The 27842-nt window shown below is 39.9% G+C and overlaps 2 protein-coding genes and 1 long non-coding RNA gene across 5 annotated transcripts; 1 reads left to right on the top strand and 2 right to left on the bottom strand.

The window, feature by feature from the left end:
• Positions 1-1448: 1448 nt before the first annotated feature.
• On the top strand, positions 1449-12498 carry PYROXD1 (pyridine nucleotide-disulphide oxidoreductase domain 1). The gene is made up of 12 exons (XM_053942936.1): positions 1449-1554; positions 2959-3039; positions 4408-4527; positions 5672-5800; positions 6603-6676; positions 7285-7445; positions 8067-8167; positions 8966-9095; positions 9913-10025; positions 11122-11244; positions 11493-11630; positions 11968-12498. The coding sequence occupies exons 1-12, from the start codon at positions 1474-1476 to the stop codon at positions 12214-12216; spliced, it is 1500 nt and encodes a 499-aa protein (XP_053798911.1). The 5' UTR covers positions 1449-1473; the 3' UTR covers positions 12217-12498.
• On the bottom strand, positions 5759-10404 carry LOC128788122 (uncharacterized). The gene is made up of 3 exons (XR_008430955.1): positions 10360-10404; positions 9021-9062; positions 5759-6397 (listed from the first exon to the last, which is right to left on the bottom strand). It is a non-coding gene; the product is annotated as an uncharacterized LOC128788122 (long non-coding RNA).
• Positions 12499-13040: 542 nt separating the features above from the next.
• On the bottom strand, positions 13041-27722 carry RECQL (RecQ like helicase). 3 transcript variants are annotated; one of them, XM_053942933.1, is made up of 15 exons: positions 27703-27722; positions 26309-26381; positions 25014-25211; positions 22995-23174; positions 22383-22489; positions 21249-21447; positions 19657-19823; positions 19185-19266; positions 17995-18143; positions 17784-17901; positions 17000-17138; positions 16200-16291; positions 15688-15907; positions 14478-14607; positions 13041-14286 (listed from the first exon to the last, which is right to left on the bottom strand). In XM_053942933.1, the coding sequence occupies exons 2-15, from the start codon at positions 26322-26324 to the stop codon at positions 14098-14100; spliced, it is 1986 nt and encodes a 661-aa protein (XP_053798908.1). In that variant the 5' UTR covers positions 26325-26381; positions 27703-27722; the 3' UTR covers positions 13041-14097. The 3 variants fall into 3 exon arrangements, with proteins under 3 accessions (XP_053798908.1, XP_053798910.1, XP_053798909.1); XM_053942935.1 differs by lacking the exon at positions 27703-27722 and adding an exon at positions 27681-27700; XM_053942934.1 differs by lacking the exon at positions 27703-27722 and adding an exon at positions 27331-27413.
• Between the last annotated feature and the right edge of the window lie 120 nt (positions 27723-27842).

The raw sequence follows: 27842 nt of genomic DNA, 5'->3' as shown, positions 1-27842 counted from the left end.
AATTTGAAGAGTAAAGCTTTGCCTTTATCCCTACTGCCAGACAGTGGAAACAATTTTAGCTTTTCACTTGTGTTTCTCATCCTTTTTTCACTCACATTTCCTGCCCTTTTCCACCTCGTGTTTCCCACCCTTTTCCCCCTCACCTTTCATGTCCTTTTTCATCTCCTTCCTGACCTTTTCCACTTCTCATTTCCTTCTATTTTCTCTCTCTCTCTTTCCCCTCCTATTGAAACACTTTAAATGTCAGAAAAATGGGAATTTTCCCTCAATTTAAACTCTTAAAGCCAAGGGATAAGAGGGATTCACTTGCAATTTAAACCTTAAGATGATGAAAATGGGGAGTTTGCCCTCAACTCAAGCCCATAAAATGGCATCATAAAGGTTTTCTCCTTCCCGTTAAACTAGAAAATAACAATTGCCCATCAGCTGATGGGCAGCTAAGTCGTGGAAAAGAGAGATTTTCCTTCAAATGATGCCCTTAAAATCACGGGGAAGGGGAATCTCCTCCAATTTAAACACAGCCAATAATGGAAAAGGTTTTCCCCTTAAACACCTCTTTTCTCTGGGGTCACTGGGATGGGACCGAGGGCACTTTGACGGATCTGAAGGCACTGGGATAGAACTGGAAAGATGAATTTGAAAAGAGAAAGAAGAGAGAGCTCCCCTGAACCCCCACCTGCTCAGGTGTGCTGCTCCCTCTCCTGCGCTCCCCTGGGGCACAGGGACTGCCCTGCCCCTCCTCATCCTCACTGACCGCACCTGAGGCTGCTTCACCCCCTCCTCATCCTCACTGACCTCACCTGGGGCTGCTTCACCCCCTCCTCATCCTCACTGACCTCACCTGGGGCTGCCCTGCCCCTCCTCATCCTCACTGACCGCACCTGGGGCTGCCCTGGACACTGATTTTCGCAGGAATTTTACTAAATCCCACTCTGAGTCTCACTCAATAAATGGAGCAAGCCTTGCTGCTGTTCATATTACATATGAAGCTGCCTAATATGGAAAAAATCCGAGGAAAAAAAAATGGAATTTATTGGGATTTGTATGGAATTTATAGGGATTGCTGCTACAGAGCGTGCCCGGGGTATGGCGTGGGGGAAAACCCGGACTGGATTCCCTGGAGTAGGGAATGGGGAAAAACCGGGACTGGATTTGATCGGAACACGGAATGGGGGAAAACCCGGACCGGATTAAGCCGGAACACGGAATGGGAGGAAACCTGGACTGGCATACGGCTCGATCCCGGAATGGGTGCCAGACGGGGTCTGACCCCGTCGTTTGCACAGAGCCGTACAGCAGGTGGTACACACACGGTACCGAAATACCAAGCCGGCGGGGAAAGGCCGCTTCGGGGCGGCTGCATACGGGACCACTCGTGCCCGCGGGAGGAGAGGAAGTTGTGGCGCTCCTGCTCGCCGTAGGCGGAGCCGCCGCGGCCGGGAGAGGCGCAGCGGGGCCGTGCCGGGCGGGGCGATGGCGGGGCCCGGCGGCGCGGCGCGGGGCCGGTTCGCCGTGGTGGGCGGCGGCATCGCGGGGGTCACCTGCGCCGAGAAGGTAACGGGGCCGCGGCTCTCCCTTCCTTGCCCCGCTCCTCGCCAGCCGGGAATTGTCCGCAGGGGTGCGGGAGGCTCCCCACGGGCCGGGGGAGCCTCGGTGTGCCGGGCCCCTGGCGGCCCTGTGCTGCCGCCTGCACCGGCTGAGAGCGGCTGGAAGCGCCCCGCTGCCCGCGCTTGTGCACGGTCATCGAAACAGATCTACACTGTAATTGCATAAATATTCGCATGTAGTACTTCCATAATCTGCCCTACACTCCCCTGATCTCTGTTTCTTAAAAATAATTTGTCTCGCTGGAGAAAACACAAGCCAAGCGCAGCCCCAGGGCAGCAGTGCTGTAATGTAAGGATGTTTTTTCTGTGTAGAAGTACTTCTCCAGAGGTTCAAAGTTGATACGGTTATTTTGAAGCAATTCATGAAACGCTAAGTAAAGAGAGTTACAGTTATTCGTAGCTGCAGAAAGCTGGGTCTCTGGTCCAGAGGTCAGGGATTCAGGATCCCTGCAGGAATTATTCTAAAGGACTGTGCTGCAGACGGGCTGTAGGCTGCTGTGATGTGCTCCTTTTTATTAGTGCTCCTCAGTTTTTATAGGCTCCCTGTTTTAGAGCTGTATACCTCATCCAGCTCTCTGTGAGCCAAGCTTTAAAAATAAATTCATCTGTTTCTTGGTCTCAAGGTTTTTTGATGGTTTTAAAGTAACAGTTACTGGAGGTAGTTTTGCACCTGTAGAATGACATTATGTGGCTGTTAGTTTGCTGAGGACTGTTTTATCTGTTAGGGCTGCAGAGCAGCATACAGACTGTGTTTTGGAGGCACGTGTTCTCTAGTGATGTCAGGGTCCCTCTGGTTGGCATCCCTTCCCCCCCGAGAGCACCACTTCTCTTGGTCTGTCTGTCACCTTGCTGAGCAGTGCACATTTAAAACGGGAGCTCTTCCCTTTGCCTTGGGGCTTCATAAGTCTTGCATTGCTTACTAGCACCCTGAAGATGATCAGTTTACTAGACAGGGTATAAAATGTCCAGGAGAAATCAGCATTTCCTCTGTGAAAATGAAACCTGAAAGAATTAGTCACTGCTGTGCAGTAAGAAAATGTGTATCCACCAACTGGGTGTCTCCAGAAATCACACGATCACAGTCTGATCCATCAGATGGCCTTTGGAATTTTGTGACAATAGTCCTTTACACTACGGCTGCAGTTCTTGAAGGTATATTTATGTGTGATTGAAATAAATGTTGTGTCACCAAATTCTCTTCAGTCCTTATCCTTGTGTTAGCCTGAAGTAGTGCTTTTTCAATAAGATTCTACAAAATCACAGTAATGTATTAACACACTGCTTTTCACCAGTAGTTTTACTGTGTTAAGTCTGATGATGACTCTCATCATGGTTTCTGTTTCTTTACAAGCTGGCTGCAGAATTCCCATCAGAAGACATTTTTTTAGTGACAGCTTCCCCAGTTATAAAAGCTGTAACTAATTTCAAGCAGGTAAGAGAGACTTGATTTTTCTTACAGTAAGGCATGTTCAAAGTTTATTTGTGCAGATAATTTAGAACCAGTGGTGAAGATGCTCATGACTTTGAGCTTGTTTTCATATTAGTGTGATTGCAGTGGTGTTAGTAAGACTGACGAGCTATTTTACAGTGATTAGTAATTGGTGAATATATTCACACCATTCAGGCAAAGGTTAAACCAGTTAATTACATGGCTGAAGTGTGTTTACTGAAGCTTTATTTCACTGCTTTATTAGTGAGTGACCTTTCAGAAGCACTGAAATGGTATCATAGTCTTGCTCATGTTTGAATTTGGGGCAGAAACAGCCTTCTGAAAAGTAGCAAAAGAAGGGATAGCCTTTTGGGGAATTGTTTTGAGCTTTGTCTACTCCAGCAGCTGCTGATTCAGTGACATCTTTCCTGCTGGTTTGAAAAAGAAATTCAAATGCGTGCATGAATTCAGATTTGTGGTTAGTAGGGTCATGAAGCTGAGTCTGAGCGCCCTCTGTGGGACTGTTGGAGGAACATCCAACTACAGAATGCTTTCTGAAAGTGCTGAGTGTCCAGTAGAGACATTTGCACAGCACAGAGATGTAAAGTCTGTAATTCACATCAGCAGAAATTTACATATCTGAAAAATAAGGGAACAGCTCAGCACTACTAGAAGGCAGAAGCATCTAAGTTTTGGACATGAGCATCTTAATTTCTCTCTGAATTGCAAGCATGGTGTGGCTTCTGGCTCCTAGCTGTGTTCCAAACTCTGAATATTCAATAAAGTAGCAGGCCTGGATGTTTCCATGCAGGCACTCTCTTTTGGATAAAAAACAAAATTGGCATCATCATTTGAATGTTTTTCAAGTTCTGGCTTGCCTCTCTGGGGTTTTAATTTGGTTTATGCTTGTTTTCTATTTGATGTTGTCCATCTCCCCCCTAGGTCTCTGAAATATCCGGTAGTGGCTCTGGATGAGTTATTTTATCAAAGTTACAAAAAAAGAGAAAAACCAGGATTTTAACATTACCTCGCATAAATGAAAAAGCAGTGTTAACAACTCTGATAATACACTTCTTCATGGAATAAAACATTGTAGCAATTAGAGCAACTGCCAGGGTTCTCCATTTCTGCTTAATCTCTATCTTTAGGATTAACATGTAGTACTTTGACTCTTCAACCAGGAACAGGCATGAAAAGATTCTGTATTGAAAAAGAAACTTTTAGCAGTTACATGATAACACATTTTCAGACAATATGGGCTTTATGTTGTGACTTTTTTACTATAAATGAACACAGCACCTCTGTCAAAAGCTTTAGAAAAAGAAATGGATAAATGATCCATATTTTTAAATACTCCTCTTTCTCCTACAGGTCTCCAAAACACTTGAGGAATTTGATGTTGAAGAGCAACCAAGTTCCCTATTAGAAAAACGATATCCCAATATTAGAGTTATACAGTCTGGAGTAAAACAGTTGAAAAGTGATGAACATGTAAGCTAAGGTTCTCTTTTTTATTTGGTTTTTCAAATTATGTATATAAAAATAAGAAGTAGCTGAATGTTTTGGGTGAGAAATTTTGTTCAAGAACATTTTGGTTATTGAATTGATAAGTTACCAAAATTACAAGAAAATATTTCCTAATTCTAATTTCACTTACTGCTTTACACTGTCTTTCTAGTAGAAATATATACAGAGGACAAAAAAAAATCTTGAAAGAACCAACATTTCCACTTTTTCTTCCTTCTGTTTAGCAGGAAATACATTGCAAATATGAGCAATGGACAGCATGTACACACCCTTGTTAGCTCTGTGTCAACATGTTATTTTTCACTTCAGCATGTATAAGAAACTCACATTCACATCCCAAACTGCTTTTGCTCACTTTTAAGGTTTGGAGATGTAGTTCCAGGTAGATTCTGCTAACATTCTGAATCCAGTTGTTTTCTTATAGCATTACTAGGGTAGTGTTTTAGTATAGGTCTTGGTGGACACAAATAATTAATCTATGTGGATTTGGAGGCTCTTTTGCCCAAAACCACTTTAAACTATGCAGCTTCTAGATTGCAGAACACCAAATAATGTCATAAAATGTTAAAAATTAAGGTCTTTCTCAGAATGACATAGCTTGTTTAGTGCCTCCACTTTTTCTTCAGCAAAGAAGAGATTTCTAAACTATGTCCTATCCTGTGCCTGGTTAACTCAGAGCACAGCAATTGCTGTTGAAATGTTTGAATGAGATTCTCAATTGCTAATGTACAGCAGTGCATAGTTCTGTTCCTGGGGCCTGAGGGACATTTGTCACGTAGAAAACACAGAAGTCTTTTGGCACAGCCAGTAAGTACTAAGTGCCACCAAGTGGTAAACTTCATCTTGCTAAATGAGTAAACTCATTCGAGTGCACCGTGTACACTTCCCATTTTATTGGTCACTTATTTGTGGCAAGTGTGGTGGGAATAAATGACACACAGTCAGGAAGAGTATGAAGCCTTGTTCCTTAAGAAGCCCCTTACAGTTTTTAATATCTGAAAATTACTGTGACATTACAGAAAGAGAAAGCTGATGTGCTCTTAGATGTCTTGATTTAGATAAATTCTCTTAAGTGAATTGATTTTTCTTCTCTCTTCACTGTTAACAGAAAATTTACACTGAAGATGGGAAAGAATATATATATGAAAAACTTTGCCTGTGTGCTGGAGCCAAACCAAAATTAATTGTTGAAGGGAACCCGTATGTGTTAGGAATCCGGGACACTGACAGTGCACAGGTAAATGTGTTTGGGACTTAAAAATGTGTAATATATACCTGCATCTTGTGCAAAATACCAGAATTATTGTGGAGTGAAATGGAGAAACAGAAAATAATGTTTGTTATTATATATTCTTAAATAGGAACATTTTCACTAGCAGAAAAACAGCCTTATAACGCCACTAAATTAATGTCACTTTATGTTAAATTTATAGATAGCTCATACACATTATTTCTAACATGATAATATGGAATAAACAATAATTTTTTCACCCTCCTGGCAGAATCCAATTGGAAAATGTAAAGAAATTTCCCTGGGAAGGCGTGTGTGGTACCTGGTACAAAGGGCTGCTTCATACACTGGAAAGCTGCTGAAGGAATGACTTTTTATTCTCTTGTAGTTCTACTGTAGCTTCTCCTCTTTGTACAGAAAAGAGTTAGAAATAGTCAAAGATGTGGAAAAGTTTTCACCTGAGAAATGACTTAATAGACTAAAAATTAAGCTTGGAAGGCAAAGGTGAAGTTTCACTGCTTACAGGTCTTCAGAATTAGAGGAGGCAGGGTGAGCTCTGCTCTTCTGTAACACGGAGCTGCCATTCATCAAATGAAGCTGGACCTTGAGGATAAAAAAAGGAGTTACATTTTCAAAGAATCTGAACTGAAACTGAAATTGTTTCAACAGCAGCTTCTGTTACAGGTCTCAGCCTAGCTAGATGTGTAGCAATAGTCAGAGAAAATCAAGACTAAGAGCAAGAAAATACTGGAAAGGATATGGTTGATCAGTGTGAAGGAATATTGATGTTTTTCCTTTCTTAATGCAGGCTTTTCAGAAGAATTTGGCTCAAGCTGAGAGAATAGTGGTGGTAGGAAATGGTGGGATTGCCCTTGAATTAGTGTAAGTGGAAAAAATTACATAATCAAATAAAATCTTGAACAATGCAATGCTAAATCTAGTGTACATGAGTTTGGGTGATGGTTGACTTATAAAATTTTATCTCTTAGAACATTTAGTAGCAAAACTGATTACAGGGTTGTTTTTTTGATTTTTTTTTTTGCAACATAGTGGTTTTTACTGACACATAAAATTAGGAAAGCTCCAGAAGAAGCTTTGGCACATAGATATCAAGAATATTCAGTTCATGTTCCACATAGTGCAAACAAGATCCAAATACTTGTTTTTAACAGCAGGAGTCTGGCAGAAATGCACTTATTTTTCATTATGGGAAGAAGAAATTATTAATATTATAAAATTGGTCTGCTCCCCATCCCCTACCCCAGTTCAGTCAAGGTTGTGTTGGTGAGAAAATATGACTTGTCAACTTGAAGAGATTTTTTTTTAATGGGTTCCTTATGTAAATATTTAGAAATGGAATTGATAGGTTGGAAAATCTTGGCTCCCCTAGTTCTGGCTTCTGGAAGGAAACTTGACACACTTCTGCTTGTGTTGCTAACAGATACTTTTCAGGCAGTCTGTCACTTTATCCCTTGTTTAAATGCCCACAGGTATGAAATTCAAGGCTGTGAAGTAATCTGGGCTATCAAAGACAAAGCCATTGGGAATACATTCTTTGATGCAGGAGCAGCTGAATTCCTCCTTCCAAAGCTCACTGCTGAAGGCCAAGAGACTCCAATTGAGTGTAAAAGAACCAAGTACACAGTGGAAGGTATGGGGTTTAGCTTCCTGACACTGAAGCAGCAGCATTTAATATTAAAGGTAGTCTTAAAATCAGTCAATTTAGCAGCTTGGAATAAGGCTTACTGTTATCATTAATGACATTTCCTTCTTCAAAAACTCAGAGTAGAAAAGCAACATAAAAACCCATCCCAAATTTATGCAGACAGAATGTAATACAGTTTCTTGTGAGCTGTAAAAAAGTGCTTGCCTTTGTGCCAAATTTATATTAATTCCCTGCATTCCTTCTGCTGAAGAACTTGTTCTGTTTTTTGTAATGTTTTGATGTGAACTCACCATTATATAGGGAGTAGCTGTCACACAGTAAGATATTGGAGGAGCAGATGAAACCACACAGAACATTATCACAGGTGGAGTGAAACTGCAGTCTCAGAAACAACAATTAACTAGCACTGCCTGAACAAACATCACACAAACATATGTATGACCAAATTCATAACAAAAAGAAGAGCATGGCTCTAGACATCAGGCAGGAAGAATAAGGATACTACACTAGATGGTATTTTTCTATTAATTGAGAATTCTTGTTCTGAATTCTGAAGACAAGGAAGTATGCACACTAAATCTGATATACTCCATGTCATTTCTTCAGGAAGTGAGGAGAAAGGAAGACCTACAGGAGCATCTGACAAGCTGGGCAGTGCCTTAGGCCCCGACTGGCACGAGGGCTTACACCTTAAAGGGACTAAGGAGGTATGGGCATAACCTTGCTGGCATATTTATTTGAGTGTTGTGGGCATGAGCACTGGGAAGAGTTTGCAATAAAGCAAAAATCCTCACTTTTTTTTTTTTTTTCATTTATGAATTCCTGAGCTGTTAGGTGTTTGCATCTGTTTTACATTTAAAAAATGACCTGTCAAGGGTGATCCGTCATAGACCAGCTAAAGGATGTTTAGGACATTTAGCAGCTTAATCAGTGGTGGTTTGGCTGTTGAAGGCTGTGGAACTGTATTTGTGTAGTGGAGAATAAAACAATGCCCAAATTCACAAAAGAATTTAGAGAAACAGGTAATTTTCCAACTCCTGGCTTGAGCTCAGAATATGATTGAAATGTGGGTCAATGGTATGGAATATTTTTTCTTTTTACAGTGTTTAGAACATAAACTTGCTATGGTTACCAGAATTTAATTCATGATAGAAAAACAAAGGATTTGCAATCCTGAAAGACAGAAAAGATGAGTTTAGTTTATTCTGTTCTGATAAGGTTTGAACTCTTCCTGTAAGCTTAGGGGAACCTGAATATGTTTTCTGGCATGCCAGAAAAATCTAATTGTTAGGAACTTTCAAGGAAATCAGATACCTCTTGACAAAGCAGGTAAATTGCCATTGGCTATGGTTAAACCTGTGCCAAAATGAGGAAAGTGTGGGAATCCAGTTAGTGGGCTGGGATATACTGGGGGGGGGGGGGGTTCACTTTAGTAATATCAATTGCTATTCTCCATCTTGTGATTGCTAATCATTATGTTTATAATTCTGTCAATTTTTCTTTAGTTTTCTCATAAAGTGCATATTGAAAAACTGTGTGAAGTAAAGAAAATACACTTACAGCAAGATTTTATCCAACTGCAGCGGACTTCCTTGACTTTTCCTAAAGGAGAGAAAAATGTAGAAGGAGATGAGGGTGAGTGCCAGTGCTGATAAGACCTTGAAGATAGATCGGTGCTGGAGCATGTTTGATCTTGTTTGCTGTTTTAAAACAAATAGTTTTGAAAAATTAATCTTTTATCTCTATAATTTGAGGTCTAGCAGTTTACAGTAATCAAATTTATGGGCTGCAATTAATTTGCAAAATTTTACAGGTCACTTTTTTCTACAAAGTAACCAAAATCCTGTATGCAGAATATTCCATCCTAACACAATCCATTAAATATTTTAATAGTGAAGTTAAAACAGGAGAAAAAAAACCACCGATGTTTTGTATCAAAACTGAAATAAACCTTCCAAGTAGAGGAAAATATTCCCTTTTTAAAAAATGAATAATTATGCCTTTAATTTCCACCTAATTAAAATGAATATTTAAAATACTATTTTAGTAATCAGTTACTTTCAGCACAAGTCAAATCTGTGCCATTCTTTTTGCTTTTGAGGCACTTCTGTGCATCTGTAAATTTCTACATAAAAGAATATTTGGCAACTGCATACTTGAGAGAACATCCCACAGGACATAGAGGGCTTTAATTTAGGAAAATTCTGAAGAAAGTTATTAGTAGGAATTGGAGCTGACATCCAAAAAAATTTTTTTCTCTAGTTCTGAGCGATGGTAAGAAAAGTTATAGGTAATCCTGATAATTTTTTCATTTTTAATCTTTCTTTACCAATTCAGTTACTTCAAAGGTTTTGTAGGTTTTGTTTTCCTTTCATATCTTATCATAAGACATAATTAATAAAATAACTTCAAGTTGGTTACATTCTTGGGGCAAAATTTTCCCCTTTTTCAGTTCTGTGGCCTGTATATGTGGAATTAACTAATGGAAAAATTTATGGATGCAATTTCATTGTCAGTGCAACTGGAGTTGTGCCAAATGTTGAACCATTTCTGGATGGCAATAATGTAAGTATATTGGTTTCTTTTGAAGCTTTTCAAATAAGGTTAAAGAAACCTCTTCAGCTGGTTTATGCTTGTGTTCTGATATGAAACATGGATTGCTAAAGATTTAAATACTGTGCACCATCTCAAAATAAGGCAGGTTATGTTGATAGTGAGATATCCAACATGATACAGGTGTATTTGATTTTTGGTCTTGGTTTATTATGTTGTTCCCCAGGTGTTTATATGCAGTACATATGCAGTATTAAGCCTATGCAGAGAGAGAAAAGCATCTGTATAATTGGCTAATGTGGCAAAAATATAGAATTTCCATGTTAGTTCTGTACCATAGTCTTACCTTACTAATCTTGACATTTGCTCCTGGAAAGGAAGCAACTATTTCCAGTACTTTTCATCTGGGACACTGAGCTGTCAAGGCGCTCATGTTCATTGAGAGAAGTCAGCACCCAAATGTGGATAGTGATTCCAGAGTTCATAACTGCCATGTGAATTTCCACACCTCAAGATCCTTTTTTTTCTGTGTTCAGTGCCTGCTCAGCAACAACTAAACATCCCTGAGTTATTAACACTGTTTTCATCACAAATCCAACAAATAGCCCCATACAAGCTACTACCAAAAAATGATCCCATACAAAACCAGAATGTTGTGGTATTTCAGGTTAAGTGGTGCCATCTGATTAGGAAGTAAAAGGCTGTGCTCTGGTTAAAGAAGGAAATGCTGAAAACAGATCTGTTGTTGAGCCATGAGAAATTTCCAGGCCTATGCTATAAGCTTAGATCAGGAATTAAGTTTTTGCAATGGTATTTTCTTGCCTTGGCAAGAAAAGTCATCTCTTAAGACTGGGTATCCTGTAACACACAGTGTGATTTGGAATTTGGCAAGCCCTGTGACTTCCCTGCCTAGGTATCAGTAATAGTCTTAAAAACCTGTGCTGTGCTCTAGAAATAATAGTAACAGTAATGCCTTGTACCTTCCATGGAGCTCTTGCCACTCAGCGTAGTCTCATGGTAAATGATAAAGGAACAGCCGATTGCTGAAGCGGGAGGGAGTTGGATACCTTGCTGACTTGTTTCATTGCTGATGTGTGAACTCCTTCAGTTTGCTGTGGGTGAAGATGGAGGACTGAAGGTAGACAAGCACATGCACACGTCGCTGCCAGATGTGTTTGCAGCTGGAGATATCTGCACAGCAGCGTGGGAGCCCAGCCCCGTGTGGCACCAGGTACATCCTCGCACGTGTGACCCAAGGGGAGTTACGCACCAAGGAGGGAAAGGTTAAGCCAGCGGATAGTCCTGGGGGGTTGGTGATGGAATTTTGTGGAGGTGGCTGGAAACCAAGCTGGCCAGCCCTTCTGAGTATTAAAAACAAAGTATTTGTTTTGAGTATTTGTTTGAGTACTCACTGCAGTGAGTGTGGTCATGGCACAGTGATGGTCTCATGACTTAAATCTTCCCAATTTTCTCTTCCAGATGAGGCTGTGGACCCAAGCTCGGCAGATGGGATGGTATGCAGCAAAGTGCATGGCAGCAGATGCTTTAGGGGAATCTATTGATATGGATTTCAGCTTTGAACTATTTGCTCACATTACAAAATTTTTCAATTACAAGGTGAGTACAATCTGATAGTTGTAAACCACTGAGTAACACATACTGCTTGCTTATATTCACTCGCTGACACTGAGCAGATGCTTTGAGAAAATAGGTTCCTTTATATAGTAATTAATCCTAGCTTAGATTTTCTCCATTTGTACTAACCTGTATGATATTTCAGGGGGAAGATTCTTGAGTCCATTGTGTGTTTGCTAGCCAGGGATGGGGGGGAGGGACCCTAGGAACAAATATTTCCCTGTTTGCATCACTTTTGAGGCTGAGAACTGTTAGCAGCAGAAATGCTAAAAGGCACTGCAACGTTCTTATGAGAGCTTTTCCCTTTTCCTTCTGCTAGGTGGTGGTTTTGGGAAGGTACAATGCCCAGGGCTTGGGCTCAGACCACGAGCTGATGCTGAGATGTACCAAGGGCCACGAGTACGTGAAAGTGGTGATGCAGAACGGCCGAATGATGGGAGCTGTGCTCATTGGTGAAACGGACTTGGAAGAAACCTTTGAAAACTTAATTCTAAATCAAATGGATCTTTCAGCTTATGGTGAAGATCTCCTAAATCCAGATATTGATATAGAAGATTATTTTGATTGAACAATGCGCCCATTCCCATTTTGTATGAAGCTTTGATACCAAGTCATACATCTTAGAAAACTGTTTTCTCAGGATTACCAGAAATGAGGGATAAATGCAATCCTCTATTAAGATTTTGGGTTGATCTTGCCAAAATACTGACTGGTTACTGCCACTGGTACCAGCTGATGGTACAATCTCTGTCGAGCTGGCTCAGATGAACAGAGAACAGTTTTTAGGGCACAGGGTGCTCAGATCTCTTGCTACCTGGAATGTGGGCTGCAAATATATGGCCTTACTCAGTTTTTTGTCCTGCTTTTCTTTCCCCCTATAAGTTTATTTCTGAAATAAATGTATTTTCTACTCAGTTAAGTACAGAACACAAGCTTTGCACAATGAAAGCCAGGATGAGACGTCAGTTGAAAGCAGCTTTTTAACTGCTTGTCCCTTCAGCTGTCCAGGTGTTGGGGTAGAACTGTACTGGATAATGCCAGCCCTGGACAGCAGTTGTTTCATCCTGGCTTTTGATTTTGTTCTACAGTTGCTGCCTGAGAGTTGCTATTTATTTTGGGTCAAATTTGGAACAATTTATTGTACTCAATACAAAGCTGTCAATACATATTGAGACTTGTCCCAGACAAATCACTTAATGTTTTTTAAGAGAATTACTATTTTTAACTAAATTTTCAATTTTTGGCAAAGGTCTCAGCTAAAGGATGGATGAAAGACTATAGGCTTTAGTCACTGTCACAATTTTACCAGAAGAATAAAGATGAAGAGCATGTTCTTAATTATATTAGTTTTATATTTGTTATACATGGAAGTGTAAGAAAGAAGAACTAAAATGCAACCACCCAGAACTTGCATTTATTAATGAAACTGAACATGCCTTTCTGATCTTTGGCTAAGATGTTAAAAGTAAGAAAACAAAATTGAATCTAGTAGTCAGCATATGTGCCTGAGAATGCACTGCAGGCAGCAGTAGCTGTTGAGTGTTTCCTAGGCTGGCAGGTTGTCTTGTTTGTAAACTTAAATTTAGGTACTTCTGCCAAGCACAGAAGTCACAAATTTCTATTTGATTAACAACCCAGAGAAGTCCAATTTTAAGAGCAACAGACATATTTCAAAGGAATAAATACACATAATCACTCATAAATAAATACAATATTTCACTCAAACATGCCACAGTGGGTGTAGGGACATGTCCCTACTCTGAACTGCAGAGATGGCAATGCTCACGTGGGCTGGAACAACCAGCCCTGGCACAGCAGCAGCTCTGACCCAGCCAGGCCTCCAGAGGAAGGATGCTGGAGCATCCCAGTCTCCAGCTCTCTGATGTCACTCCCTGGGGCTGGTGACAGCAGCTGCTCTGGGAAAGCAGTGCCCTGGCTGCAGTGGAGTCACTGGTGAAGAGGAAAGTCACCTGCACAGCAGGCAAAAGGAACAGGAGGGGACAGGGCCTTCATGCAGAGCTAAGGACCACCAAGTCCTGTGCTGCAAAGGAGAGAAATCTGAAGAGGACTCTCAGGGGAGCAGTGGGTGGAGACTCCCACAGGAAGGAAGTGTGGAAACCTCTGGACCTCTGGCAGTCCTTTCCAGGCTGCCTGAACCTGCCACAGTGTTACTATATACTACACATCCAAAAGAGTTAAAAAGGCAACGTGGTCATAATATAGGTTTAGTAATCATTGCTGTATCCTAAGATATGCACCAATTATTTTGATATGAAACACTTTTTCCTTCGCTACTAGCCTTCTAGACTTGACAGTTTTTAAAGATATTTGTTCCCTGTTCAGTGTTTATTAAATAAAAATACCACTACTAAAGTACAAACTGAACTTACACACTGCATTGTCCATGGAGCAGCAACCATGATTAGATCCTAAATGTAGTCTGTGACACTCAGTCAATAACCACTGGTTGGTCATTTGCACCTGCCTGAAGCTTAGGCTTCTTTGCTTTTAAGTTAGGACCACAGCTGGGCCGTTTATGTTCCTGTGATTTCTTTACCACTGAATCTTGGACAGTCTTTGATCCAGTCTGGGCATTTTCTCTGCTTCCTTTTGAATTTGAAGATTGAGATGGTTTGACCTGTAAGATTTAAGAGTTCAATTAAAATTCTAACATTGTTTTCCTCCTTTTTCCACGTTCCCAAACAAGACAGAAGATATTTATGAGGTTGACTGCATTACTACAAAACAGTTTTGAGCAGATACCAAATCATTAAATTAAGCTCTAATGGAGAAGATATATGTATGGCAAATCAGACCAGATCTAAATACCTTGAAAAAGCTTTTGCTGTTTGTTATCCCTTCTATGGTGATGATGTGTCCCTCGTTTTTCAGCAGCCGGGCTTTTGGTCCCACCTTCAGGTAGGATATTGTAGCAAAGGCTGTGAAGCTGAAATCCTCCCTGCATGAATGAAATCACTGTTACAAGGGAAGGCTGGAGACAGACCAGAATATGCAGGGGGAAAAAAAAAATAGAATCAAGGTTAGAAAAGACCTCTAAGATTATCAAGTCCAACCATCAACCCAGCACTGCCACTAAACCATGTCCTCAGGTGCCATATCCTGGCACCTGAACACTGTTCACAAAACATCTGGATAAAAAACCATGTCCCAGGAATGGTGACTCCACCACTCCCCTAGGCAGCCTGCCTAAATCTCAACAACTCTTTCCATAAGGACAGGGACACATGAACCCTTCTGATGGATGTTCCAAATAGCAGCTTCATTCTTCTTTATCTAATCAAGTAGACAGTCAGTAACTTAGACCTACTCTGATCAACACTTGACATAATTCAGTTTCTGGACCTTGACACACACAAAAACACTCAGATGCACACTTGTCAATCTCTTGAAACACATGGAGGAAATTGAGGAAAAAAAGATGTAATAAGTCATCTGCTCACCCTCTTAATAATGCTAAAAAAAGCTGTACAGAGATGCAAAGAAAAATTAAGTCAAAATAAAGGGATTAGATATATGTAGATATTCTTAAACTTATAATATTATATGAGAAGACAAAACACACAGCATACAGGTTACAGAGGCAGCACTGTTGTTAGTTCCACTATGCTTTCTTAAAATTTCTGAGTACCACTTTTCACATTAGCCAGTCTTTCCTGACTTAGACATTGTGTGGGCAACCCCATTTGCTTTCCTTGTCCATGGAATGTGAATGAGATCTGTATGAACTGCAGACTTCTCCAAAATTATTCCTGCTGCAGATTTAAACATTCTACCTGAATACAGGAGACCCCAGCTTTTTAAAATTGCACGAGATGCAGCATTTCAACTGTTCCTCCAACTTTTGAAATGGAAATATAGCAATACTTGAAGGGTTTTTAAGACTACATTAAATGCATCTGAAATGAAAACAAGACTACAGAATGTATCCATTAATGTTATACAGAGGTAATAAGAGAGCAAGGAAAAATTACTACTAAATGTTAAAAAACAAAGAAAACAAAATAATTATCTTACATACTTCAGATACTGCTGCAGCAGTAAATGGGCAATAATTCTCTCCAGCTCCTCTCGAGGGTGCTTGGGTGGAGTAACTTCAGGGACCCTGAATTTGGACACACCTTTCCCAGACCAGGCATCAATTAATTTCAGTGGGGTGAGTTTCTCACTCATGCTGTCAGCTTGCTCAAGAATCTTTATTAGATCCCTGCAGTATCCTGTTACATCCATCTTCTCACACACTGCAAGTAAAAGTCAAGGAACATTTAAATAGAAAACTCTTTGTAGTTATATATATAGTTATGTGTAGTTATAAATACATATATTTGTGCTATACAATAGAAAGGCTTTTTTTTGTTTTGCTTTTAAATTAACTTGGCAACAGTAGGCCACCAAAAACTGATATTCATAACAAAATCTGCACCTTGAAAACAGTCAGTAATACAAGAACAGGTCACAAAATTTGCTTACAGTTTTTCTACACCAGGTATTTCTTTAAATCAACTTTTCCCATGTTCTCTGTCCTTTACCTACCATTCTCTCTAGAGCAGTTATCACACATTCTGTTGCAGTTTGCAGAATCCCACACCTCATCAAAGTGGTGGGCTATGAGCACCCGGCGACACCTGAAGAGCAGAGAGCAGAGGGGGGCTATAGATCCCAGGAGGATATGTAACACCTGCCTTATACAGCATGAAAATGGCAAAAAAGGTTCTAGGGGCAGCTCAGATCTCAAAACAAGCACAAAATATTACCAGAGGAAAAATCAGAGAACAAATACAACAGTATTCCCTATCAGCTATGCCAATATTGATGTAGGAACAGTTAGGTTGAAGCACAAGAGTATAATCTGCAGTTTCAAGAGAATGAAAAGGGGTAAGAATATGAATTCATTGCTACACTGAGGCCACAAAAGATTTTACTTTTTTAGTTGTCCACAACACAGAGACAGATGTTTTCCCTGAAGTATTCCAAGTATCACACTGAAGCAGATGAAGCAGCAAACACATGTAGATTCTTATGTGGCCATTAAACACTGTAGCTTAGAGTCAAAACCACAGAACTCCAGTATTTCCTCTGACTGGGATTTGAAATGCAAAGAGTATTTGTTGACAGATATTTCACCTCAACATAACCACTTCCAGAATTGTATCCTGAGGCTGGCAAGCTTGTTCCTGTTTTTATGGGTGGTTTTGTTTGGTGATGGGTTCAGTTTGGTTTTGTTTCAGGTTTTTTCTTTTGTTTTCTTTTTTTTTTTTCCAAACATCACCTAAAAACCCCAACAAAATTAGCTCATTTAAAAACTAAGCAACCAAGCCACCACAGTAACTTACTTGTTCATATTTTGGCAATAAGACACCATATCATACAGCTTCTCTTGGCCAACATTTTCCATCACCACCATTGAGCTGATTCTGAATATATCTCCAAATCCGTAATACAAAATGCAGTCAGCTTTTTGGTCATCTCTACCTGCAATGCATTCAAATGACCAGATAATTACAATCTCAACCAATTGCCCCTCAAGTTCCTTGACACCACATAGATTCAAATCTGCCTTTAAAAAAGTAAGGAGGATAAACAAGATCAAAAATCCCACAACACTGCAAAATGTTTTTGGGGGTGGAGTTTGGCCATAACAGGTATTTTGTGCTGCTAAACATTGATCAATCCTTAAAATTCCCTGCTCCAGACTTCCCATCCCACTTGTATATCTGAAATTCATACAGTAATTAAACATCATGTAGAGGCAATCTGAGCAAATCACACATCCTAGGTGCTATACAAAATAAAAAAACTAAAATTGTATATCACATCCGTATCATGTTATTCTGGTAAGACACAGATTTGATAGAAAATAAAGTATTTAAAAAATGCTGAGTGGAGGTCTAGATACCCAGTTATTATTTGTTACACTGCAGAAGAGGCCTGGTCATGAATGTCATGAATGCAGCTTATATTTAAAGCCTCTTTACAGAGGCAGTTTCATTACACCCTTTGAAAACAAACTGTCTCAAAGGCAAGAGACTTAGCACAAATGCCTGGAAAATTGAAGGACAATTTTACTGGTGTAATGGATGTAAATGGTAACATTGCAAAAGCCACTTCCTGCAATACCTGCACGTCCACTCTCTTGGTAGTAGTTTTCCATGGACTTGCTCATAGAGTGATGAATTACAAACCTCACATCAGGTTTATCAATTCCCATGCCAAAAGCAACAGTTGCCACTACAACCTGTGAGAAAGAAAAAGAATAAGAAATCATCAAGATACCAAACAACAATTTGTTTAAATAAAACATTAAGTCCATGTAAAGTATTTACTTAACCTGGATTTGATTTGTTGCCCATCCTTTGTGAACTTTGGTTTTATATTTAGCATCCATGTTTGCGTGGTAAGTCCCTGCCTTGATTCCCAGTTTCTGCAGACTCACAGTAACTTGCTCAGAATCCTTCTGAGAAAAGCAGTAAACAATTCCTGCACAAAAGTGAAAGAGGCCTCATTGTAATGCCTTAAAAAGGCCAAACTATCCCCAATACTTAAAAACAATTGTGAAAGCTTTATTAGCATATGAAATAAATAATTAAAAAGCATTATACAGTCTTTGTGCCTATGTAGTCCATAGTATTGTTATTCATGAAGGAAAATTCAGTTATCAGCTTGGACCTGAAGGCTAAAGAGGAAATACGGGTGCCAATCCATAGAACCATGGAAGCATTCTATTAATGTTCAAGGAAGACAATGCTTATTAAAGCTTTTTAAAGAGGTGCTATGCCTTATGACATCTATAGCATCTCACCTGAGGTTAAATCTGTCTTTTACCATTAGTCAAGCTGGGCTAAATCAGGGATTACACACGAAGCCATGTGATTTTTGATCGTCTTAGCACCATTTGTGCTCAGGGAGCTGCTCCTCACAGCCACAGTGCTCCAAGCAGAGACAGGGACAGACTGCTGCTCCAGAACCTGGGTTCTGCTACCTTGGCAAGATGTCTCTCTTCTTTACTTCCACTACAGAATTTATTGATTACACAAGTTCAACTTTTACAATTCTGATTTTATCTGCAATTCACCCCATAACACCCATTCTGGGCACTGAGTAACAGATGACTCTTCTGATCAATTATGAAAAAACATGTTAAAGATAACAAGTATCCTGACACATGGATAGTAAACAATGTGTGATTTAAGAACATAGAGATCACTTTTCTGAGCCTTGCTTTTACAATCTTAAACCCTCCTATTATTACCCACGTAAACATTGTTCTATAGACATTAACATTCCAGTTCAATACTTCAGAAGATACAAGTAAACAGTAAAGACATTTAAACATTAATGAATGAAGAGAGAAATTATTCACGGTATGGATCTTACTAAATTTTATTTATTCTAATGCTGGATGTTTAATGTATGCTGAAGGCAGAATTTCTCTACATGCTTCAGGATCATTTGAAAACATCCCAACATCCATATGCTAAAGCTTATGAAAGAATATGTGTCTTTTGTGACACTTTTTACCTGACAGTCCTTTGTATCTTCCATTAATGGTCTTAACTATGTCCTCAATGAAATCTTCATTATTTGAAGGCTTATGCCGAACCTCAAAAATGTATTAAGCACATGTCAGAGCTCAAGTGGGCAAACAGTCTGCGAAACATCCATATTTTACTTTTTCCAGTATAATAAATACAACTATTCTGCCATTTAAAAAAAATTACTATATTCTTCTTATGAACAGTCAGATTACAACTCAAAAGTCCATTGAAAAATAAACCCCAAAACAAACCTGCAAGTTTTCCCCACCAAGAACGATAAACAAACCTGCGGCCAAAGTGAAAATTCACAGAATTCACAGCACAACAGAATAATTCATAACCTTTCTGCCATCATAGGACATATTTTCCAACAGGGTGAAGCAGTCTGAGCCTGCTGCCTGTCCCTCTCCCTGCAGGAGACAGCACAACAGCACAAACCAGGTAACAAGACCTACCTCATAGAAAAGGTTGGGCCGATTGAAGGAAGCAGTAAAGGTAATGCACTTCTGAACGTGCAGAATGTTCTGAGCATCCTTTAAAACGTGATTGGTAGCTGTTGCTGTCAATCCAATCAAGGGAGTATTGGGAAACTGTCTTTTCAGGATACCAAGAGACTTGTAGTCTAAGCAAGAAAACAAAAAGGGGAAAAAGATTTCTCATACCACAAATGCAAACTTAAAAAAGGCATTTATGTAGATAGTATTTAATGGGGTAATACAGCAATAAATGTTATTACTGCTAATCTACTACAGAACTAATTTATACATCCAAAGGAAGTAACAAGCAGGTTGCACTTAGCAAAAGAGATGTCGTCTAATTGAATTTTAAAGACTCAATCACAGAATCATTTGGGTTGGAAGACACCTTAAAGACCATATTGTTCCAACCATATGTCCAAGGGACACCTTCCACTAGCCCAGGTTGCTCAGAGCCCCATCCAACCTGGCCTTGAACACATTCCAGTGATGAGGCATCCATAACTTCTCTGGGCAGCCTGTGCCAGTGCCTCACCACCCTCACAGTTCTTCCTAATACCCAATCTAAACTCGGTTTGAAGCCATCCTCACTTGGCCTGTCACTCCAAGCTCTTGTAAAAAGTCCATCCCCAGTTTTCTTTTAGGCTCCCTCCAGGTACAGAAAGGCTGCAATTATCAGTCACAATTCAGAAGGCAAAAATGTATGGAAGTAGAAATTCTTCAAAAAATATGTGTGGCATTGTATTAACCAACATTCAGGTTGTTTTGCAAACAGCATTCAGGTTATTTTTACAAACAGCTTTTGAGTAAACGGAGCTTTTCTAATAAACAAGCAATGTGGAATTTGGATACATAGAACACAGTGTAACAATAAAAAATTTTTAAAGGCTAAGTACTGCTGCCTTCAAACAGAAGTACAGCCAGAGGTATATATCCAAATTCCACACTGCCTGTTGAACTAGCCTAGCTCTTGGCTCAGGCACCACTTCTTAGCTAAACTGCTAAGAGTGACTTTATAGTTAATATTGCTTCAAATCAGGTTTTCTTTCAAAGACAAAGAAACAGCAACCAACAATATTCTACAATCTCCAAGACAGGAAAAAGAATGAAGTACACTTTCTTTTCCTATAAGTGAAGGGTATTTGTTTCCACTTGCTTTAGAGATGATTAAAATATATCTCATGAATTTACAAAATGCTCTACCTCCTTCATCAGAAGTACCAGGGAGTGGTGTACAGGATGAGACTTTCACGTAGCAGTAGATTAAAGGTAACTATTGTCCATATTAAAGATGCAAAGCAAAACCTTTGATTTTATAAAGCTCCAATTAAAATAAGCAGAATAAATCATTTTTCAGAATACTGACAGCAAAATCTATGTTGAAATCATCATTTGCATGAACTTAGCTCCTGGATGATTTGTGAATTAAAGTCCTTGAGCTAACACAGGTATGTTTCACACATTAAGAATTCACTTAACACATGAAGGAAGCAGCTGGCCTTATTTCAGGCCCAGCTCATTATTCACTGATGCCAGAACAGCCCAGCAAAGGGGATTTCTGAGGAGCATACCAGGCCTGAAGTCGTGGCCCCACTGACTACAGCAATGCACCTCATCCACAGCGATGCGAGCCAGGCACCCGGCCTGATAAGCCTTCTCCAGCTTGGACATGAACATTTTGCTCTTTGCAATCTTCTCAGGGGTCACGTAAATGAGCTTCAGTTGTGAATTCCTCTTCAGCATTTCCGTGTGGACCCACTTCACATGTTCCTGTTCAAAACAAAATGAGACAGCAGGGGGTAACAAACTGGGACAACACACTGAAGTTGCTTAGTGCTAAGGCTCTTAAGAGGTGATTAGCAATTCATAAGGTGTAATTAACAGAGACTGATAAAGTGTTCCACGGTATTGACCACTATGAGCCTTTGTAGAAGATCACTGTATAGAAAATGGTCGTTTTAATACTTAGAAAATCCGTGACGGAACTCTGAAGAAGTGAAGTGTTGAATATGTGTCTTTGCTTCATCGGGTGGTATCAATATTTCCCCAATAAACCAAACCTCCCTGTGATACTATAAACTATTTTACTATTAGTGTAAAATAATTCCTTGCACACAAGGTTTTTATTACTGAGTTTGCAGAGCATTCTGCATCAAAGTAGGCTTCAAGTTTGGCACATTGCATCAAGCAGTGACTTATCAAATCCAGTGTCATGTGCAAGTTAATGATCACAGCCTCCTGCTAGTCAGGAAAATAACTGTAACAAAGCAATTGCCTAGTATGAGACTGGGAAATGAGTTGCTTCTTGGCCTCTGGATCAAACAGCTCACCACTCTATAGTAAGACATAAATAATTATATGTAAAAGCCTGCACTGCTCAACATGGTAGTAGAGGACAAAAATCACCTACTCCAAGTCTAGAAACTGAATAAAAATATACAACACACATCAGCCAAAGGCACTTCACACCCTCTAAACAGCCCCGAGAAATCTATTTGTTCCACAGAAGGTGTTGGCTCCCATGTGTTGTTGTCACTAAAACATGAACACAAGATACTTAATTACCTTACCCATATCACAGCACCCTCCTGGTCAGAGACTGTTGCTAGAAGAGCATTAGCTGATAAATCTGTCTCATCCATTCAACATTCACAGGTAAGAAGACACCAGCAAACACACCATGAGACACATGAACTTAAACACACCTTGCTGCTTGAGGCATTTAATAAAGCTGCAGAGATACCAAGCTGTTCCAAAACCATAAGCTGATCTTCCATGAGAGATATCAAAGGACATATCACCAGTGTGAAACCTGTAACAATCAATCATTGTGCAGTTCAGATGTCACAAATATCTCCTCTCATTCTTTTTTACTGATCCATCAGTCCTGCTCTGAAGAAACTGCCAAATGTAAGCTTAAGATTCATACACAGCAGAGGATTCCCCTCCTGGATAGCTGCTAAGTGAGTGCCAGATCACACAGGGATAATTCTTATTAAATATCCACAACATACACCTCCTTTTAAGGTCTAGACCACAAACACAACTTAGCTCCAACAGATAGAGTATAAAAATATACAAAACAAGCTGGAGGTTTGTGTCATGAGGTGCTGATTTGCCACAGAACTAAGCAGTGACAGGGAGTGGTAAATTTGGCCTTTTAAAATAAGTAAACTTCCAGTGCAATTGGATCAGTTATTAAAAAGAAACCAACCAAACAAAAAATACACCAAATTATGTTCATTCTCCAAATAACTATAAAAGAGAGAAAATAAATCTAATTCTTTTTATTATGTCCTTTTTTTCCCCTTACATACCATCAGAACAGACAGCTGGTAACTGGTAACAAAGGCTCTTCCCACCACCTGTAGGCATGACAAGAAATATATCCTTCCCTGCCATTGCAGCATTTACTGTTTCAAGTTGCAGTGATCTAAACTTCTGGAGTTTAAATTTGCTCTGCAGTGCAGTTTTTATCTTCTCATACCATGGAAAATCTGTTAAGTGAAAAAACCATCTCAACAAACACATTTCATAAGCAAATTAAAATATAAGAAGGAGGAGTAATTTACATATTCAATAACTAAATCTAGCAGTGACACAATTTTAGATCTGGGAAAGTGTTTAAAGATTCATAATGGCACAGAAAAAACTCCACACAACCTGAGTCTGGATACACCATATTCTAGGGTGGAACTTTGAAAGTCAAATTGTAAACCTGATTCACCTCCAGACCAAAGCAAATGGATGTGAACTAATGTGAAAGACTGAAAACAGATGAACTTCAGAGTGCTAATGATCATGTTAACTCATTAGTCCAAAATAACTAGAAATTAGAATCCCACCTTGAAAATAAATAAAACCAGACACTGAGCCCTACAATAGTTACTCAAATGCTTCCTTCATACAAATGCAGCAATTACAAATAGTATAAAGAAGGAGGGATACAATTTTTTCCATATATTCCATCAATAAGAAGCATTTATTAAAAAATAAAGAGGGGGGAAAAGTTGTTTAATCTTCCCCAAAAATCAACACCCCAGCATGCTTATAATAGTTTTTTTCTTTTCAATAAAGACCTAAAGGCTGCATTTTTAAAAGATGTGACACTGTAAAAACTTAAATTATACTTCCTGATGCTTCTTTTTGGTACTATTAAAATTAAAATTCAGAAAAACAGTGGGAGGTCCATGCAAGAATTAATTTTGGGACTTAAGGTGACATTGCAAAGAAATTTACAAAGAGCACAGTTAAAATCCAACGCTCTCTGAAAAAAAGAAAAGCCTCCCACTGGCCTCCATGAGCTTTATACTGGGAAAAAATTTAGCTGCTGCTCTTGTTTAATACATACACAGCATCTGATTGCAAAGACATTAATTTTCAAATCACAGGAGGTGAGAATTAGGCATAGAACTACACAAACCAAATGATTTGTCCAATAGAATAATTTGCAATTATAAAGTATCAGTATTCTTACATACGCATAATACTCCTCAAATACAGACAAATATGGATTCAACTACAACATTAATTTCATTTTTTAAAAAGCCAAAAAAAAAGCATGTATGTATATATGATAGATATAGGCTTTTACAAATTGAAAATTAAATTAAAAAGAAGAAAAAAAAATCATAATATCTGAGTCAAATTTGGAAAGGTATAATATGGCCAAGAAGCAGCAGCTATTCAGGACCTCACCTAATGTCTAACTTGAAACACAGCAGCCTTCCCACCACCACAAGGAACTTGCCACTTGCACTAATTCTACAATAATAATGTATTCTAGGTTATTTTTTGGCAGTCAGCATCTCTCTAATTTGCATAAATTTGTAAGACAGTGAGGCTACATGACCCATCACAAACACTACCAATGTCCTCACTCAAGCAAGAGGAAACATAAAACCAGCAAAAACCAACTCTAAGTGCAAAATTGCAAAATTGTCATTATCAAATCCTGAGAAAATCCAAAGCAATTTGTTTTAGAATACAAACAAGGAGAAGTATTGCACTATAAGCATTTAGTATACAAGTATTGCAATAAAAATTTACTCTGGGATTCTAAGAGCAAATGAGATCAATAGGAACTTTGCAACAAGCAAAGAATTAAAGTAGTTTTAACAGGCCATTCTGGCAGAACAGATAATTCTGCCCAGAACAACTCAAGATTAGTGTTTAGGAATGTCCAGTGTGACAAGTATAAACATTACCCCATTACCCTGGTATGTCAGCCAGCTGACTAAAATTAAATAGGACAATATCAGTTGGGAAACTCTGCAGTTTCCCCTACCGAATTAATTCACCCTTCTATTAAAATATTAGGCATTGACTCTGCAAACCTTTTTTATTCCATTCCTCAGCTGAGGTTTCAGTATCTTTACTTCCACCTGCCTCCAAGTCTCCTGAGGACTGTTTTATCAGATTCTTTACTCTCATCTTCTTTTGAAGGAGTTCCTGCTGCTTATCCACAAGCTCTTGTATCTGCATCTCCACTGCTTGCAGCTCATTCTCAATGGACACCAGCACCTCCTCTAGCACTGCAGGGAGAAGCAAGGAGAAGGCACAATAGAGACCACAGCCATGTGCTGATGCCAGTTTTAATTGTATTAATTGTACTCCAGCCAATGATCAAGTTGTTCACAGAAAACGTTTGTTTACATGTGAGAAGCAACATTAACATCAGCAAGTTAAACTCCTCTGGAGTTGAAAACAAGGCCATTAGCAACAAGCTGTGTTTCATGCACCAAGATCTCCCTCCTCCACAGAACAAGAGGATCTGCTGAACAACAGGGTTTGGATATAGAGGGAAAATGCTTTTACAAACACAAGCCATCCTTCAGATGTGGAAGAAGTAAAGAAAATGCTCTGCAAAAGCTCAGGTTACACAAGTGGCTCTTTGGCAGGAATTTGCCTCTTTCCATCCCAATATGCATGTGTGTGAATTGCAGATTGTGTTCTAGAATCCAGCCCCTGGAGTTTAAAAGAATAATTAACACATACACCTGCATGCCAAGCATGGATTCCAGAGCCAGGTAAGAAAAGCATCAGAAGGAATTACTTCCTCCCCCACACCCAGAAAACCCAAGAGATTTTGGCCCATCCAGAGCAGATATGGTAATATGGTTAAGGAAACAAAAATGTGTGATATGGAAAAAATATCTTCATCTCAAATAGCATAAGATGGTGACAGCTGTCTTCCTAAATGCCTACTGCTACTCAGCAGAAAAGAGTTAAGAGTGACTTAAAATATGAAGCACATTTTTAAAATATTGAAAACCAAGGAATTTCCTTGACAAACTTGATTTTCATCATACAGTAGCTTGGGTTGGAAGGGACATTAAAGCTCATCTCATTCCAACTCCCCTGCCACTGGACCAGGTTGCTCAGAGCCCCATCCAACCATGCCTTGAACACTTCCAGGGATGGGGCATTTTGGTTTAGTTTTACCTCAGAAATAAAAAGCTATCCAGTAAAAGAATTTTTTTCTTCAAATCTTAAGTATAATAGCACAGACCCCACAAAATCTTTTATGTATGCATTAAATTCATGTAAATAACAATCAGTAACATCAGGTGATTGTCTTGTTAGCTAAGAGACAGCAAAATGAACATATGGAATATTAATTATGGATTACCTGCAACAGCTGTCATCTTTGGAGATTAAAGAACGTTATCTTTAGGAGATCTTATTTAACCAAGCAACTGTCACTAAAAATAAAATGAAAAAAGTACATTTTAAAATATATTTTATAAGTAAATTTTCTCAACTTAGAACAAATTTGCTGCAGGACATTCTTCATTACCAGAGCTGTTAATGTAACAGTTTAAGTACTGGTTAATTTAATTCACTCACACAAAGAAGCCTCACTAGATGACAACTGCTTTTTCCCTTCTGCAAAACGGATAAACACAAACTCACAACCAATTCCCAAGGCCACAGCTCACCAGGCTTCTAAATGAATCCAGGTGAATTTTAACCAAGTCATACATTTCCTGCAAGAGGAATGCTCTAACGTAGACCAGTCACTCACCAAGTGCCTATTACCATTTTTGATCTCTTCAAAGATTATTTTACAGAAAAGTCTGAACACATTATACTGTGCCCCTTAGAAAGGCAGCCACCATAACATCTAGAGGATCTGTTAGGAGGAAGTATAAACATGCTTTGGTTTAGAGAAGGGGATTGATTTTGAACAGATCATCAGTGAAATGAACATAGAATTGAATGTATTGGCTCAGTATTTGAACAACAGTCTTTACCACATTGTACCTTAACAATACCAAACTCAAGAAATTGGCATTTTCTGTTATTGCATCCTGAACTATTTATTACATAGATGGAAGCAAAGTCCAATGGAAGGTGAAAGGGAACAATTTCAGCAGATCCTGACTACCAGCTGATTCCACCATAACAAAGATCTTCCCCGCTCCTATAAATGCAGAAAGAAATATATACTAAAAATGATGTGTGAATAAAACACTTCCGCATCACCCAGGGCCAGACCCAAACGCCTCTTAATCACCTCCAGGGGTGGCAACTCCACCACCTCCCTGGGCAATCCACCCCAATGTGGGAACATTCACCCGCGTACAGCGTGAACAGAATACAACTATATATAGCGAACATATCCAGTGCAATATTCCCAGCACTCCTCACCCACACGCCAGCTGCGGGCACGGCGCTTGCCGGGCCGGAAGCCCCTGCTGGGTAGGGCTGCGGGACGGGACGGGACGGGACAGGACAGCCGGACGGACGGACGGGCAGGCAGGGAAGGCCCCGCTCGGCGGGTGCAGGACGGGGCGGGACGCATGGAGAAAGGGACAGAGGCCGCCAGCGCCAGCAGGACCAGCGCCTCGCTGCCGTGTCCTCCCGTGCGGCGGGCTCAGCCGTGGCTCGGGCCGATAGCTCCCGCAACTGCCCCAAGGGCTAGTGCCGGCCGCGCTCCCGCATCCCTTATCCTTTATCTTTTATCCCTTATCTTTTATCCTTTATCCCTTATCCCTCACCCCTCACGGCTCCCGCTCCCACCTGCGCCGCGCGCGCCGGCCCCGCCCCTTCCGCTGCCCGCCCTCAGCCACTGGCGCGCGGGGCCCGGCGCGAGCGCCGCCCCTCCGGCCAATCGGCGCCGGCCGCGGGCCGTGGGCGGGGCAGCGCGCCCGCGCGGCCGT

This window comes from Vidua chalybeata, chromosome 5 (genome assembly GCF_026979565.1).
Source record: "Vidua chalybeata isolate OUT-0048 chromosome 5, bVidCha1 merged haplotype, whole genome shotgun sequence".
In the NCBI taxonomy this organism is placed as follows: Eukaryota; Metazoa; Chordata; class Aves; order Passeriformes; family Viduidae; genus Vidua; species Vidua chalybeata.
This window is presented reverse-complemented; position numbering and strand designations above follow the sequence as displayed.

What these genes read in the sequence shown, in the direction of transcription:
- PYROXD1 (XM_053942936.1), top strand. Translation starts at nt 1,474, where the DNA reads ATGGCGGGGCCCGGCGGCGCGGCGCGGGGCCGGTTCGCCGTGGTGGGC. An exon ending in GGGACACTGACAGTGCACAG is followed by an intron (nt 5,801 to 6,602) that starts GTAAATGTGTTT and finishes TTCTTAATGCAG; the next exon opens with GCTTTTCAGAAGAATTTGGC. An exon ending in GGGATTGCCCTTGAATTAGT is followed by an intron (nt 6,677 to 7,284) that starts GTAAGTGGAAAA and finishes AAATGCCCACAG; the next exon opens with GTATGAAATTCAAGGCTGTG.
- RECQL (XM_053942933.1), bottom strand. An exon ending in GGGCCACGACTTCAGGCCTG is followed by an intron (nt 19,824 to 21,248) that starts GTATGCTCCTCA and finishes TTTCTTGCTTAG; the next exon opens with ACTACAAGTCTCTTGGTATC. An exon ending in CTGCTGCAGCAGTATCTGAA is followed by an intron (nt 14,608 to 15,687) that starts GTATGTAAGATA and finishes TCATTCATGCAG; the next exon opens with GGAGGATTTCAGCTTCACAG.